The 18639-nt window shown below is 36.6% G+C and overlaps 1 protein-coding gene across 1 annotated transcript in view; it reads right to left on the reverse strand.

Annotated features, from left to right (window-relative positions):
- The window catches only part of ubash3ba (ubiquitin associated and SH3 domain containing Ba), a 41926-nt gene that overhangs the window by 13395 nt on the left and 9892 nt on the right, over window positions 1-18639 (reverse strand). The window contains exons 2-4 of the mRNA XM_066659115.1: window positions 2676-2729; window positions 732-918; window positions 294-492 (exon numbers count right to left, since the gene is read on the reverse strand). Of these exons, the coding sequence (XP_066515212.1) occupies window positions 294-492; window positions 732-918; window positions 2676-2729 (440 nt within the window). The remainder of the gene's footprint in view (window positions 1-293; window positions 493-731; window positions 919-2675; window positions 2730-18639) is intronic.

Consider the following 18639-nt stretch of genomic DNA (forward strand, 5'->3'; position numbering starts at 1 on the left):
AAGACACTCACACCTACGGACACTTGAGTCGCCAATCCACCTACCAACGAGTGTTTTTGGACTGTGGGAGTAAACCGGAGCACCCGGAGGAAACCCATGCGGACACAGGGAGAACACACCAAACTCCTCACAGACAGTCACTCGGAGAGGGACTCAAACTCACAACCTCCAGGTCCCTGGAGCTGTGTGACTGCGACACTACCTGCTGCAATATTATAGAAATATAGCTATTTTGATTCAATTTTCTCCCCATAACACCAATTTAGGGATATCAAAGTTTTAAACATGCGTACCTGCTTTGGCAGCAGCCTCTTTGGCAAAGTCAGCGGCAAAATTTTTGATTACATCAGCCACCTTCTCATCCACGAAGAGGCCAATAAAGTTGGAAGAAGTGTAGAGCTCCAGAGGGAGAGGGGAAGGGAAGCGGCCTCGCCACTGACCAACCACAGTCTGCAGTGCTTCACACAGAGCTTCCATTTTTGCATCTGCGCACTGCACACACATAAGAACATAAGAATGCATTTTATTCTGTAGCAGCATTGTTAGACTACTTTCAGAAACATAAATAAAAAGAAAGGTGTATTTATGAGTATATATGGCTAATGCATATAAAGCCCCATTATAAAATGTTTTCGCTGGTTAGAGAAAAAGTTGCAGTGGCATTTAACTGCACCACTAAACCAAATTCCATTAGCATGACTATAGTTACACTCCAAGGGTAAATGACTGACCATGAAGAACTGGCAGAGGGTGACGTGAGGGAAGATGTTATGAGCTTTGTTCTTTCCGCACATGGCCCGACTCTGCTGCCAGAAGTGAGAAAGCTGGTGGAGCAGAGGCCCACTTGGCCGCAGGTATAGCACATACTCCCTTGGCAAGGGGTCGTCTAGAAACGGGTCATCCACGTGGGAAAATAACCTTGAGAGCAAAAGAGAAAGAGAGCCTGAGCAGGTAAATGTCTGAATGCTACCTTCATGGAATTTGATTTGTTCAATTTTTGCATAATTCAAAGAGGGACTGAAGAAAATTGACCTGTGTTGGGTTTCCCAAAAGCACCTTACAACAAAGAAAATTTATAAAAGGCATCGTCTATGATCGTGTGGAAACGCTGTTCTCTCTGGTTTGGTCATGTTCCATTCTTTGCGTCTTTTAAAGTGGAACTTTATGTGTAAAGGGAAAAAAAAAATTGACTGCTGTTCATGCATGGCTGAAGTTTTTTTTATTCACTGTTTGAATTACCACAGAAACTCATTTGTAGCTTCTCTTTTGGTCTTTGTTTATTTTCAGGCAGTAGGTGCTCTCCCGAATTTAGAGTAAATTCCATTGTGATTATTTGAAACAGCAAAAATAAGTCAATATTACAAACCTATGGAGCAGGAATAGAGCAATATCCTCATCTCGGTTCACACTTTTCTATGTTTGGAGGTCTGTTTGTTGTCCAGATGCAGTTTCTCTGTCAGGTGCAGAGAGAGAGGAAGCCTAGCTGCTTTTTTTTTATTTTTTTTTTATTTTATTTTTTACCCATTTACAGACACCGGGGCTTCGTAAACATATTAGACCGGTTACGAGCTGGCGAACTGACTGGAGAGGCAGTAAATGGTGTGAAAACATCTTCAGAATTTTAACATCACCTAAAATTGGGAGAGTTAGCATCATGCTAAAGATGTTCTCTCCCTGTTAATATGATCTTAACAATAAGGTGTTTATGGGAAACCAAGCCCAGCTCTTTAACACAAGGTGATGGTAAACAGGGACAGGTTTTCAGAACAATGACAGAAATTTCAGCATGATTTTGGTGGCACTGAACTCTTAATACTGACATATTAAGTTCATCTTGAGCAGAGCATTTCACATCAAATCACTTGTGACTTTTCACTTGACAATGAATTAATGCACACTTTGAAAAAATAATCCCATCTAAAAAAAAGTTGATAACCCCAACTTTGAGATAATTTTTCTTAGCTAACTAAAAAGAAAATGGAAACATCCCATTCTTTTCTGCACTGTCATTCCTGAGTGAAATACAAATGTATTTGCCAGCAGATGGCAGTGGAAAGTCATGAAAGTAACCAATAGAATTGAAACCATGAGTGATAAATGTGCAGATGCCCAACATTCCATTTTCTGCAAAGATCTCTGGCTCAAATAGCAATAAGTAAACGGAATCAGACAGCAGCCAATGATGCTTGACAGACCTCCACAACTTCAATGCACCACCACATACTTATACATTCGGTTATTTCCCCTAATTAGCATAGTTAAAAAAACATATAGTCAGCTGTTATAAAAATGTGTGACTCATTTCATGAATGTCATTTGCATGGGGTCTCCACACTAAAGCAGTTCTAATCACATCCTTAAATATGCCTCACCGAAAAGAAAACATTTTCAGTTGTAAAGAGAGTCATATATTAATACTCATCCAGATATTCTACATACACAGTAAATTTAATTTTTCCGGCCACAGCTTCCACTCCAAGGATTGAGATTTCTCAGGTTTCCTTGAAATGTTCATGATATTATGTATGGTAAATGGCCAAACACCTAAATTCCTATTTTTCCACTGGGAAATGTTATTTAGGAACAGTCTGACAATTCTCCCAAGTAGTAGTAGTAAACCATGACTTTACTATTTTCACTTTATCAATGTGGGTAGTGTTTGCATAATCACTCACCAGTCACATGCTGCCTGTACATTTCGGCCACCAGTTGAAACTAATGCTTTCAGCCTGAGAGAGAGAGAGAGAGAGAGAGAGAGAGAATATCAGAAAATCGGCTGAGGAGTTTGTAGATAACATCATGAGCGATCATGTTATTTTAAAAGGTTAAAAACAAAAAGAATTCATTGCATAACCTTTCATAGATTTCTAAATTTCTAATAGACTTAAGACTGCACCACTGCGCCACCGTAACTGAATATATGTATCTCTTAAAAATAAAGGCGTTTCAAATGGTTCCATTTTTCACTAATAACCTTTAAATGGGTAAAGAACCTTAAGATCGAGTGATGAGTTTTTAAACATTTTCAAGGTTCTTCACACTCACATATCTCTTAAACAAACCTGATTCTTTTGTTTCATATTGCGACTTGAACCCACCCCACAACCTCCAGCCATTTTGTGTAGTACACAGTTAGTGGGCCATATAGGGTTTGTAAAAAAAAAAATAATAATAATAAAAAAAAAATAAATAAACTGTAGAACTTAAAATTGGAGCTGACAACATTACATACAAAACATGTCAATGACAATATGTAGGTTCACTTCTGACATTTGACAGCAATAACTGGTATTGTAGACATTGTGTCCCCTGGTACTTATTACCAATGGGGGGAGGGGGGATTTATTAAACGATTACTAATTGTCTATTAAAATTAAGTATAAGGATGTTCTTATAAAAATAATCATAAAAAAAAAACAATTTCCAGCCTTCAGCCTTTGTTGTTGTGCCATGACACATTTCTATGGGCACGTGTTGTAAAGATCTGACTTTCATAAATTCCAGTTGTTTAAATACAAGAGTGTGCACACTCACACCTGATCATCCTATTGATGGAAAACTCTTGACGATAATGTCACTTTCAAATTGACTGTAATTGTGAAGATTCACTTACTTTACCCATTCACAGTTCTTTAATAATGGATCATTCTATTCTGTCCAATAAATAAATTGCCAATTTAAAAAGGTTGCCTACTTTCAATTGGATTCTCTTTATGTATTTTCAGGACTTGAATCTGATGATGTTTTTAGGGCCTATGTAGGCAGAAATATAGAAGTTTGTAAAATGGTCCAGAATTTTTCAAACACTACTATATGCATAGCATATCAAATTCTTAACAACCTACAGCCTGATACTTCACATACTCCATGTACAGTCCACCAACAACTCCACTGCATCAATACACAGTCAGTACCCACTCCATTCATGCATGCCTGGGTTTACAGTGATGAGGGACTGGGGGGGAGGGTCTCACTAACCTAGTTACAGTGAATATAGTGCATTTAAACATACACAAGGCCAAACAGTGGTCCAATGTATTACACAGAATAACACGAGATTATAATATATTCATCTTCCATAACAACTTCACCCTAATCGGGGGCAAAGCAGAAACACACCTTGGACAGGGCACAAGTCCATTGGAAGGGATCACACACCATAACCCAGTTACTGACACACATTTGCCTTTAACTTTGCTCAGCCACTCAATGTATCATCGTGGGGTTTTAGAATGTGAGCAACTCTGAGCACCCACAGGAGATCCATGCAGCCATTGAGAGAACACAAACTCCTCACAGTGACCAAACCTTTCTATTGATTTATCATTTAGAATAACATCAGGTTCAGCTCATATTTCAAAATTGAGAATTTGTCATATTTCATTAATCTATTTTGATTATACAGTGTACAAAATTGTATCACTAAAACATATACCTACAGTATATTTCAGGCATCAAGACATTATATGTCCTTGCTGTAGCTTGTAGAGGCATTAAACTGTTTTCAGCAATAACAAAAGAAAACCCTACATCAAACCATTTTGAATGAACTCTTTTGTAAGACAACAGCTGTGAAACTCCCCTTTAAGGCTGATTATACCTTTTCATTTAAAGAATATACATGCTCATCTTTCTGTAATCTTCCTTCAGAACATATTGACATTTAGACACCTAAAATGCCCTCTGATTTTTAGCCATTAGTTTATACAAACTGAGCATGCACTACTGAATGTCTATGTCCATAATGCATGCATTTAAATGTAGATGAGTTCATTTACTACACGTTTCGTCTACAAATCTGTGCATACAAAAAAATATTACTCTTAATACAACTCCATTAAAACACATTTGGTGAAGTACCCTTAAACATCTCAACTGAGGCAAGTTATCGCTTACCACAAAGAAAAACATATCTACTCATTTAAAGAGCGGTCTTCTTAACTGGGAAACGAACACGCTAGCATATCACCATATGTAAATTTATAGAAACTACATATTTACATAATCTGTAACTACAGAGAATCATTTCACAAACCCAATCTCTTAATCATTACCCACCACCTAGGAGTTAACACATTCAGCTGGAGTGACAGACAGTGAATCTTGTGTTCGGGGAATGGCAAAGTTGTGTGCGTTTTATTGAGCAGTGTGTGAAAACAGTCTCACTCACACTGGGGTAAAACCAGGCCGTGGTATTGTAGAGAATGTATAATGGAATATATTTCTGAAGTGTTCTAATGAGCCTCAGAGTGGATGTCTTCATTTCTCTTTCTCACACTCAGCACACCAAGGGTTCTAATTAGAACTGATGTGACACATATGGTTCACATCAGAGGCAGACATGCATGAAAAGACACGGACACAGTCAAAGACACACAGATGCACATATTTACTTAGCTTTAGGACAGAGTCAAAAATGTAACATATCATCACTGTCCAACTAAAAACATACATTTCCAAAATAAGAACAGGAGAATGAAAAAACCTTCCTAACTTTCATTCATTCATTATCTGTAACCATTAATCCAGTTCAGGGTCGCGGTGGGCCCGGAGCCCACCCGGAATCACTGGGCACAAGGCAGGAACACACCCTTGAGGGGGCGCCAGCCCTTCACAGGGCGACCCTATTAACTTTCAATGGGAGCCAATAGAAAAAGATTTTACTCCAAGTAATTCTGGAGTATTTTGATTAGTCCATTCATCACTTAAGAAGGACAAAATGGAGATATGTTTTTCATTGAACGGGGACAATATGAAGTGTTTTATTCTGTACAGTCAACATTCACTTGCAGAACATGTATACTGTAAATTACTTTTTAGTTTGTTAAAAAGCCCATTATTAATCACAATACAGCATTATTATTTCTGGTATATGTAAAATTCCACTCAAATATAATGGAGGAAATCAAAAATATAATGCAGTAGGGCTGGACAAATATTCTATATCAATATATAATCGCAATATGAATGTTTCAATCATTGTCTGAAACCGCTTATCAAGTTCAAGGTGGCAGTGGGTCCAGAGCCTGGGCGCAAGGCAGGAACACACCCTGAAGGAGGCGCCAGTCCTTCACAGGACGATACACACACACACACACACCTCCTATGGACACTTGAGTCAACAATCAACCTACCAACGTGTGTTTCAGGATGGTGGGAGGAAACCGTAGCAGCTGGAGGAAGCCCACGCAGACACAGGGAGAACACAAACTCCTCATAGAGTATGTCACTGTCAATGATATGCTGAGAATGATCTACCACCATATAATAGCTCTGTGGTAACCCTGTCAGTGTCCTGACCATTGTAGGTGCTAACAAAATATATGGTGCAACATATGGACTAAAGTAAATATGGTGGTCATAATTGTAGGGAAAAGGTCACATATTGGAATTATACTAATTATGTCATGTATATGGAAAAATGTAGTCTAAATGACTGTAACATCCTCCTATGAAAGTCAACTGTATCTTATGTATAATTGAACTTATTCCAGTAGAATATTTTGCTAAAGACCCCATGTTTTTCTTTTTTCCCCTCACTGAGAAGCTGACAGAAAAGCTTGTTCCCTTCTCATTCAGAGCAAGAAAGAACTGATGAAATTATAGCCTCAATCTGATTAGTCTTTTTTATAAAAGCTCTAAAAAGCACAGCCTCGCCATTACCCTAGAGACACAGAGTGATGTGCTTGCCTGAGGACTACATAATGGGATAAGCGCACAACTACAATACCCAAAATGCACCATATTCCTATGCCATCAAACCAAAATGACTGCATTTATGTTGTACCCTTAGCAAAAAATTTCAACCAAGTCACTAACAAAGATAACGAGCAATGGAAGCTTGGAGCCACCAATTCAGCATTGTCTAAAATGCATATTTAATTTTACTGCATTTAGCAGACGCTTTTATCCAGTGCGGCTCACAAAAGCACCTTGCGTTCAGACAGAATGTGTATCCCAGCTAGTACAAATAAGTTTGAGTCTAAACTCTGAACTCAGATGCAGCCAGAACAAGAGTCAGTGCTGATACCTAGAAAGAACAAAAACGTAGTAAGTGTAATATTCAGTAAGAACATAATCGATTAACTAATTAATATTTAATAATTAGTGAAATTCACAAACCAAGTTTGTATCATGAAATAACTTTAACACTAGATCTGGCACCAGTCCTGATACCAAATAAAGAGAAAACCACAAAAGTATCTTTACTGAAACCTACAACAAATTTGGGCTAAAACTGCATACACTATGTTATCATGTTAGCTATGTACTTTTTCCTATGAGCTAATATTATAGGAGTCCTCCTATTTTCCATGTGTGAGGATTTGACCACAGTATTACTTAAAATGCTTATCCCCGATATCCAAATCATACACAACTTTCAAATCAATAGGCCTCTGTGTTTTTTTTATCTGTTTGCCATCTATTTATCAACAAAAATATTGGAGACCAAAATGTGTCACATGGCTAAAAAAAGAAAACGGTTCAAGGCTGCTGCTTCTGTTTATGACGTGCCACACTTTCAATCAGTAAATAAAGCAAGAAAATGTCAGACAGCAAACATATCTTGGCTTGTAAATTAGATGTTTGCCTTCACTTTCAGTTTAAAATCCTGATGTCTACAAAACAGATATGCCACTGTTTGCAGACGAAGTCCACCCACATTGTACAACTCAAAATGCAGTCTAAAACAAAAAGCAATGTCCTAAACTACACTACCCAGAATCCCACCTCCAAGCAAAAGAAATTTTATACCCCACCAAGGGACTGACCCTGTAACAGCTGATGCTGCAACTGATCCAATACTTCACAGAGAGGTCCATAATAATCCGGATGGTAATATGAGCTTTAATGGCTATAAGAGAAAGAGAAAGAGGGGGGGGAAAGAAAAAAAAAAAAGAAAAAAAAAAAGGAAGGAAGGCCAGAGTTGAAAACAATCCTCTACAAAGCTCTGCTAAATGTAGAGGTGACGTCTCACAGACTCTGGGAGGAGCTGAGCAATGCAAGCTATGCAAAGAACAAAGGACAGGAAACCTTTTGTGATCAGAATAATTCCACCGTGTTCTTTCTCTCCGCGTCTTTCATTCACATATATTACACCTGAACTAGTACTCTGGAATGTATAAAACGCAACAAAACTTTCACAGAAACACATTCACATATATACATGCATACAAATACCCATTAGCCTCTCAATGACGTAAACAGGCTACTTTGCTTCAGTGTAATTAGTAATGTGAGAATCAGGACTATTCAATATATCATGTTGATCACTACAGTGATATATTATAGTGGCAAAAGTCACACTAAACTATCACAGTGCATGTTCACTGTGTGCCATGAGCTCCTCCCCCCTAAAAAAATTGTCATATTTCTCTTTCAGTACATTGACAAATTGAAGTATTCATTGACAAAGCCAATTTAAAAGACGTGTCTGTTTGTTTATATTTATGTTTGATGATGTCATGTTTCTTGTTCGTTCTTGGCAGTTTTTCTGTGGCATTTATGTTGTTTATATCGATATCAGAATTATATCATGTCAATTGAAACTTAGAAATATATCATGATACAAGTTTTGGCCATATTGTCCAGGCCCATTTACAGAAACTGAAAACACAATTCATATTTAAAGGCAACATCCATGGTTGCGGGGAAATGCTGTTTCTCATTTGTTTACATTCAGAAGCTCCACATCATTTAAGGAACTGTTGTTTGTACATGCATGAAGTGTAAGTTGTCTGAAAGTATTTATTCACTATTAGAATTACCACAGAAACTCATTTGTTACTTGAGTTGTTTAGTTTTGTAGTACTATATACGCACACACACACACACTATATATATATATATATATATATATATATATATATATATATATATATATATATATATATATATATATATAATTATTTTATTTATTTATTTTTTTAATGTTGTTTTAAAGTATGATAAACACTTAAAAATATAGGACAGTTGTTCAGCTTTGCACATGTCTTTCGTAGCAATGGGATTAGTCCATAGATCTACCCCATCATAATAAATGTTATGAACCTGGCACTGTGTGTGTGCACAATCTATTAAGTTACCACAGTTATTTCAATAAACTAAAACTCCTGCTATTAATTGTGCTGCTCCAGTGCAAAGCATCTCTAATCTGCCATTGTGCACCAAACACAGCGAGCGCTGTAACTGAGACAATATGTACTATTCAGTCAATGTTTGAATGTACTTGATTCTCATGTTGGCTTTGTTCAGGTCTCTAGTCACAGACAAGAGCCATGTAAGCCAACAGTACACAAGGCTGTGTGTGTTCCTTGAGGTCAAAGTTCACATGGAGAGCACAGTGTCTCTATATTTAGACAGTGAGGACCAGCCAGCACACCCACACACACACTCAAGTCCCACAGACCACACTGCCAAAGTGCATGCTGGGATGGGGAAGCCCCCAGTACCTGACCATATGGCCAAACCATGTACGTTTAAAAATAAAAAAGCACATACGTACACAACATCCAAAGCTACAGATACACAGACGCACACATAAGCAAACATAGGGACTGATGGTTGCGTGCTTGGTTAGTACAAAGAACGCTAAAACTTGCTGTTACATCTCTGTACATACAGCTTATATACATTTACACATCTTTGGCACCCATATAATGACAAATGCTCTGGCTTTCGGTCACACAAACCTAAACACCCACAGTCAGGAATATACAAAAGGACTCTGTAAAGGTCAGGGACTACCTTATTACTGTTAAAAGGGACTTGTTTTTTCACTTTTTCAAAGAAGTCTGCAGAAATATTTTTCCACATTGAAATTACTTTCTGGCCTAGTGACTCAAATAGTCCCAAACAGTAAATAATATCATCTGTGAGGGCTTTGTTGTGGCCACTCAATTGTTTTGATAAAATAATCCCTTTTTAGTAGCGCAGAGGTGTTTTTTCAAGGGAAGGAAGGGTTGAAACACCTTCAGGTATGAAGCAAGAGACTAGTCTGTTTACTCTGATCTCTCAAAAATAAAAGGTTAAGTAGCATTTATCTGATGATGACAGTTTGGGTAGTCTGCAGGCGTACAGTTCTGTCTGGCATACATGGCTGTCCCCAATACACAGATCAGCCATAACATTATGACCACCGCCTTGTTTCTACACTCACTGTCCATTTTCTCAACCCCACTGACCATACAAGGGCACTCTGTACTTTTATAACTACAAACTATAATTCCATTTGTTGCTCTGTATACCTTTATTTATCCCCCATTTCACTCTGTTTTTCAAAGGTCAGGACCCCCCACAGAGCAGGTATGATTAGGGTGGTGGGTCATTCTCAGCGCTGCAGTGACACTGACGTGGCTGCATGTGTTGTGCTGGTACGAGTGGATCAGTGTCTGGGGTTGGACACCACTGGCTAGAGCCTATTATTTATCTCTGAATTTCATTAGATGCTTTCTTATGCAAGTGGAAATTCTAATCTCCTCAGAAATATCTGCAAGAATATAAATGCTTTGCATATAGTGGCCTGTAGGGTAGAAATTAAATAAATAAATAAAAGTGGCAAATTTCCTACATTAACATATGCCATTTCAACTTACACCACAGTGTGATGAGGATAGTTTGCTGCATTTGAAAATACAGTAAAGACACTTTTGACTGGGTGCTGTGGATTATAGACAATACCTAAGCAAGTTCATGCTTGATTGAGTAGTATTAAACCCATAATAGTATATAGGTAGTTGGTTAATTACCTTTCATATGTGCCTTTATTTTACACCTTTTACACCTCAGCACAAAGAACATTAACCAAAGACTGAAACTGAGAGAATGTAACACTTCTCAGCAGCAGCACACTTCGTGCCCTATCATATGCCTCTGATTCACTAAACATGACATATCATACTATGATGTGTCTTTAAATATGCAGGTTAGTACAATTTAAATAACTTCCTGTAAGTACGTATTTAAACTCTTGGTACACTGAGAATTTCCCTCCTTACCAGGAACTAAAAAAACTGAAAATTGTTCAATTAAAAAAGAATTTAAATCTGTAACCAGTCCCTGCAAGAACTAGTTCGCTAACCATTTTCTCAGGAGACACCTTTCATTTTGTTTTTTTTCCATTCAGTGGGTTGAAAGCTAAAATGTGTAAATACTAAATGTTACATTTGTCTATAAATGTTAATCTAGGGTCTCTTAGCTTTTTGTATTTTATAAATATGATATCACTATCAGAAGACATGTACATGTATAATATCGAATATCAACATCTGCCAAGAATTCGCCTATTGGTGCATGCCTAACTATAAACGACTGAACTCTAAATATTTGGTCATATTTTCATTCCAACAGAGGAACTTCAGTAGATTCTAATTAGTCTTGTAGCCAGAGAATTAATGACCAATCACAAGCACTTAACTGATATTTCCTAATCAGGCGATTTACAAAGAAACTCGTTGAAGCTTAAGTAAGTGTGTGTGTGTGTGTGTGTGTGTGTGTGTGTGTTTTCATGCAGCCTAAAGGAAAGAGTGAGAGATTATACATATACATCAATTTTAGAGGCTGAGAACACAGCCTCACACCCCAAACCACCACCCACACACTAAGGAGATAGTTCCACTATACATATGGGTAGGCACGCATACACGAGCCCACACACACAAATATATTAGCTACTACACACATTATCAGATGCATCTCTGCTATAAACACACTCACAAAACGTATATTTGTATTTAAACGTACATCTGCTTTCACACATTTTTCATATAGATATCTGCTACAAAAATGCACACATTTTTTTTTTTAAACGCATACCTACACAAAGTACACACACTATTAAAAATGCTTCCTACTAGGTTTGTTACGGTCTCAAATGTTCTCAATTTGTCATGGGCTATGATCTGAGAGTTACCTCAAACAGGAGGGACAGTTCTAAGAGGGTCCTAAAAAGAGTATGTGTTGGGGCCCAGAGAAGTGCTGAACATGAGCAGTGAGACATAGGCCACAAACCCACAATCCAAGCTCTGTCCTAACACCCAGTAGCCTCACCGAAAACTATGACTTTAAACAACAACAGTTTTGTAAGTTTCACACAAAAATGTTGCCAAGTAAACTACAATCTCAAAATTCATGTTCAAGTGCAACAGAGTGAGATTAGGTAAAAAGATAATGAAATCTGAATGTCAGTATTTGTATTATGCAAGTAAAAGTACTGACATTCAAATTTCATTTTACATAATCTCATTATGTGCTTTTAAATGATTGCTTACAAGTCGATACTTTAATAAATGAATAGGAATCATAGGTAGAAGACATCCGAGTTCACACCCGTAAATCCTACACACAAACATCTACATCACAAGTACATACCCTCAACAACATCTTTCCACGTGTGTGTTTGTGTCTGTGTGTGTACTTAGTTTGTTACAGCCCTTCCCCTCCAGTCAGAACTCTATGCAGGAACTCAATGATTTATTTATAAACTGTATTTCCTGCCCTACAGCTGGGAGGGAAAGACTGGACTTGGGTGAGGGTGCACATGTGTGTGTGTGGGAGAGAGGGAGAGAGAGAGAGAGAGAGAGAGAGAGAGATGCAGCTAAACAGCACTTGTTCTGCATTTTCTAAAAAAAAATTAAATGGTTGCGGTTATATCTCCTTATTAAAGAGAACAGGGAGTTCCTTTCTCACAACTGACCACATAAGCTGTGTGTGTGTGTGTGTCTCCATGACCTGTACCTCACTTTAGCGTGTCCAAACTCTGAGGAACTTACTTCCTGTTTATTGCACCACACACACAGACACACGCACACACAAATATAATCCGCAATGCTCAACTGAATTACTGTGGGAAATTTACCTAACCAATGACATTGTAGCTTGGTTTGAGAGAGCGTGTATAACCCACTGAATCTAGAAGCTCTGGCCACATTATAAAACTGCTTATGCATTTATATACTTTGTCTGCCAATTAATCAATTCATATTCCCTAAAAAGGTCCATTTCAATTGCAATTTCAAATGCAAGTATACACAACTGGCCAGAATCTCTGATTTCTTCTGATTTTTTCCCCCCATCATGTCTTTATTCATTCTGTTGTACTAACATGGAACAGCTGCTAAGAATGGATCATATTATTGTGCTCCTTCTCTAAAATTGTACAGATTTAATCATGTACATATTAAGGAAGAACAGGGGGAAAAAACAACAACTGCAGTTGGTTCCTTATTAATGTGAAAAACACTAGGAAATAAAGCTTTAATCCATAAACCTTTAACATCTAGAACACTTGATGTAATGATCAAATTTGAAGGCACAATGTATCAATTTCTGAAAACAGACTCAGGTACCATTTTCAAATCAAGCTACTAAATAAAACCTCATAAGATATCTTCTCCAATCTAAAACTTAGGTTATTATTACATAAAGTAAAAGCACATTAATATCACAAATGCGTAAAAACTTCTGAAACATCCTGTACATCTCTGCGCATATCCTGGGAGACAGTTTCTTCTGACACCAAAAATTTGTTTTTCTTTCTACATTCTTCATATCTCCAGAGCCAAATCTCTCTTGCAAACACACTTGCTCGTTCTTTTCACTCTCCTCACTTGCCCTTGCTCGCCCACAGAAGCTCACAAAGCCAGTGTGTGCCATCTCCAATTGTTCAGCTCACGTGCAGCTCACTACCAGCTAGCATTGTGGGCTAATTGCTAGCTTCTGACAAGGAGTCCGTCATCTCAAACGCTGACTGTTAAGTATGTCTCTCTTAACCCCTCTCCTCACTATTCTTTCACACATTCAATCCATATAATTTTTTACTCTAACATTTACTTCATGACCTTTCAAGAGACAATACTCTGAATGAAAATGTCTCTTTGAAATGAAAAGGGTCACTTTGCCTTCCTCTAACTAGCAAAGGAACTGTTGTGTATGTCGTATATTAATACAGTTCACATTTGGTCACAAGCTTCACCTTTAGTACTTTGGGTGTAATAGTACTCTTAGTTTTATAATCCCTGAAGTGCACTATGCAGGCCAAAAATGTAATATTGAAAAATGAATGGTAACATCTTTGAATTTACAGGAGAAAGACACACAGCTACATAGTGCACTTCACAAAATCTTTGATGTAATTAATTGCTTACTAATTAGACATTTGCAGACATTTCCAGTCAAGAGGTTAATGTTACACCAATAAAATGGACATAAAGTTTTGTGACTCTCATAAGGTTTTGATTTTGTTAATGGTATTTTATAAAAATTATAAAAAGAGGTACAGTACTGGTATAAAATGTAGAAACAGAAAACTTTATACATACAAACAAACAAATAAAAATTATTTAAGTGTAAACATACTCATTGGCATTAATTGCAGTAGGCAAATGAAATGCTGAAAAGCTATGTATCCCCAAACTTTTAACAAAGACTGTGTTTATGCATGCCCACTATAATTCTGGTACATTGGTTATTAAGTTCCCAAATGACCACCCTCTCACAAATCCAAGCTCCAAGATCACATTTTTTGGTAAAAATATAATTTATAGAATTACATAAAATGTTAAAATGTATAAAAATGTTTCAAGAATCCCTAACGGGTCATACAATTTTGGTGCACTATAAAGCCTTAAATAAAAGCTGACACCACAAAGTAGTAAATAAAGACATTTCAACATAACAAAAAAACACAAGTATATGAATTATTTGTGAGAGCCCTTGTTCTAATACACCCTACATTTCTTCTGAAAGCAAGAGTATCAGTAGGGAGTGGTTCCCCTTTTAACAGCTCCTACTGATCTGGGAAGCCTCAAGACTATATTTCGTAATACTTCTCTGAATCTGATGGCATTTGGCCATGAGAACATTAGTGAGGTTAAGTGCTGGATGGTTAGTTTTGGATCACAAAGAGGCATACAAATCATCCCAAAGTTACTGAATGGTGCAAAAACAATAACAAAGCCCAGGCTTAGCAGCTTAGGCCCATATCGTCGCTCTCCACAGAAAAAACATGTACATATATTTTTAATTTATTACAGAATTTGAACACAGCCCCTATCCTTCAAATTGTGTGAAAATGTCATTATGAACAAACCAATAAAAATTCTCAAAAATGACTTGGAATAAAATCTTTTTACATTTACTTCCATTGAAAGTTACGGCTTTTCCGTTTCTCCTATAAAGTTGCTATTTTGGAGATGCGTGTTATTATTTGGACAACAACAATATGCAGTTGCCCCAAAGTAACCTATTAAATTAAATGCTATTTGTGCTCAACTGAATGTCTGCATCTGATGCATTTTACAATTACTGAAATCCCTGAATATAAATTTGATTTAAAAAGAAATAAAAAATAAATAAAATATTCTGATTGGTATCATATCACAACTACAATGGAAATGAATCATTTCATTACCTTCAGTACATCAAAATAATAATACGAGATTAAGAGCACTCATTCAAAAATACATGGTACTACTTAAAGTAAAATATTTTTACAAAAACAGCACTACGCAACTCAATCACCATCAGTGCTGTGCTTATACAGGGTAGGGACTTGCACTAAAGGCATTTGTAGTAAAACTGTCTCTCTTTCAATGAGCTTGCGCTCCACAATCATCTCTTCTATACAATGTATATAGTTCAAACCTCTAGTTCCGCCACTGTTTTTTGTTGACAGGCTGAAAGTTTTTAATGTGTTCTGTGTTTTGGTCCAAACCACTTTGTACTCAGTCCTGGCTTGGTAAATGGGGAAACAAACACCAGACTTTGTTTCCCCCAACACAGACCCAAATGCTAGCAAATTGTGAAGAAACCTCTGAATTTTACCTAAAGTGTATTGGATTGAAATTGTATACAGCACCTTTAAATATACTTAGCCTATATAAAAGGTAATGATGCTAGGCTAAGATGTTTCCGTTTGCTTTAATGAAGTTACTGAAACAACTGTGACTATCTACACAAGGAAAATTACTCATGGAGGTGGAATAGTTAATAATTGGAAAATTACACATAGAGAGTGATCTCACATACCCATACAGACAGCATGTGACAGAATGAAACAGAACGAGAAAGACACCTAGAATAAAGAAAGTCAGACAGGTGTGAGCCGCTCAGATCTTCAGGCATCAACAAAAACCCACCCGATCTGATCAGGTTCTTCCATTATATCTCGTGCAGGATATTTTTGCCCTTGTCCGCAGCACAAACTGCGGTTTTGTCCTACTCGTGTTTCTTGAAACTGAAAAGGGCAATGCATTGTAAATCCATTTTAGTCATTCCTATAACTCACTATTCAGAATTGTTTAACACAAAGTTTCAAAGTTTCATTACATACAACTTTAATAATAAAGTTTGTGCATGATTATTTGATTTAACACACCATTCTATGAAAACCTTTTAAACGATATATAAACATTCTTTACATTTTTTTTGACATTCATCTCATAGACAAACATTGTTTTTTATTTAGGGTATCATGTGCCTTTATGGAATCAATAGTGATTCTTTATGGCTTTTGGCACCTTTATTTTTCAGGGGTTAGCAAATCTAGGCCAGAAAAGCCATTAGCTCACTTATTTCCAGTAATCAGAAGAAGCTGAGTTGCAAGCAAGTGCTGGTAGAAATAAATTTCTCAGCAGTTTTTGAAGCAGTAGTTCAAAAGCAATGGTTCAGCCAAAATCTAATTTACATAGCTTTACCTTACATATATTTTCAGTCAAAATGTTTCCGGATTAAGTGTTCTTTTATGGTGAAACATTACTTAAGTGGCTGATGTAGTAATAAAGATGGCATAATTGAAACTGCAAAGATACAAAGGAAGTTGGTGGACTATATATGGGAAACAGTGGAAAAAACAACAATAACAACTAAAAATTAATCAAGTTTCTAAGAAAGATGCTTGCACTGTTATCAGTATCACTAGATCAGCATGGGTGCCGAAGAACAGTACACCAGTGCAAAAATGTCACGTTACAGCATGAATCTCCAGTGTATTATTGCAATTAAAGCTCTGTTAATTGTTAAGTTTTAAAATTTTTTCTTTATCAACATCCCAAAAGACAAAATTGGGATGCATGTGTAAAAAAGGGAAGTGTGTGATAATGCTGGCAAAACGTTTCCATAAAACTAACCAGTATAAATAAGTAAGTATCCATTACTTGTTATCTGGAAAATCCTAAAGAGGAGCTAATTTTTGTTATCATATATTCACTATTACATTTTGGCAAAAGGGAAAACAGTTGGATTTTTCAGATTTCTACTACAGGAGCAACATTTCTATACACACCAACAACCATTAAATTACATATTACAATGTTTATTAAATGATTGCAATTTCCAAGACTTAACTCCTTTTTAGGATCTGACTACTGCAATCCAAATAATTGTTGCTTCTTTAACTTCTGTTGCAGCTGTGACCATAGCAAATCAAATTATTTCCCCAAGCTTTTAAGAATTTTTTATTCCTCAATTAATATTTATTTCATATTGCTTCTTTGATTTATTAAAGTCCAGTTTTATTCAGTGGTGCTAGAAGAGTTTCTGGCTATGAATTTTACCCTCAAAGAAGATAAAAAAAAATAAGTATTGTAAATGTAATGTCTCTGCTCATATATTTTCTAATCATTCTCCAAAACTAAGTTTTTGTGGAAGGTGGTTATTGTGTTATACATAACATAACTGTGTTATCTTGAAACTGATTCCGGGTAGGCTCCAGACCCACTGTGACCCTGAACTGGATAAGCATTGGGCCCAAGGCGGGAATTAGGAAGTTTTCTAAAAACGTAGCTATTTTTTATTCATTTATAATTTACTCATTTATTTATTTAGTTTGTACATTTTATTTAATGATTAATTACCTTTAAGGAAAGTTCAAACATGTCAAATATTTTTCGTTCTCCTATAAAATTTGATATTTTGAAAATAAAGGTTTATATTCTATACACTATGGCCATTTCATTTTGTGAAGCAAATTTTAAAATAAATAAATTTATAAACAAATAGGCAGACGAACAAACAGATAATCAAAGCCTGCCTTCAATAGCACAAAACTGTGAACCACAAAGAATTGTCTGTCCTACGATGAGAGTACTTTGACAGTTTAAACTTAAAATCCAAAGATCTATATTTTCCTCATAATGTGCAAACTGGCATAGTAAACCACATTTTATTTTTCTTTGCAATAAACACATACATAAGCGCTCTCAAAGAGGATCTGAACATTTGTGCAAGACTGCACATAGAAATGCATATATATTTTTATGTGCATGTGTCCCCTCTTCCCCACGTCTCTATAGCGCAGCACATATGGGTTCCTTTAGCATAGGTTTCTTCAAGTCCCAGCAGCCCCAGAGCTCTTGAAAGGTCACAAACCACTTCCTGAAACAGGCCACTTCCTTTCGGCGGACAAACTTTGTGATACAACAAGAGCCTGCAAGCGTAGGAGGTAGGACTGTGTCTGTGTGTGTGTGTGTGTGTGTGTGTGTGTGTGTGTATGTGCACATGTGTGTATAGGAAGACACAAGAAATCATGTCCTTTCCTCTTCCAGGAGCAGACATACCAAATAATTCATAATTTGACATTAAAAAGAAAAAACCCTCAGATTTAAAGCATTCTTTTTACAATATAAAAATGATAACAAAATT

The sequence above is a fragment of the Hoplias malabaricus genome, chromosome 2 (genome assembly GCF_029633855.1).
Source record: "Hoplias malabaricus isolate fHopMal1 chromosome 2, fHopMal1.hap1, whole genome shotgun sequence".
NCBI lineage: Eukaryota > Metazoa > Chordata > Actinopteri > Characiformes > Erythrinidae > Hoplias > Hoplias malabaricus.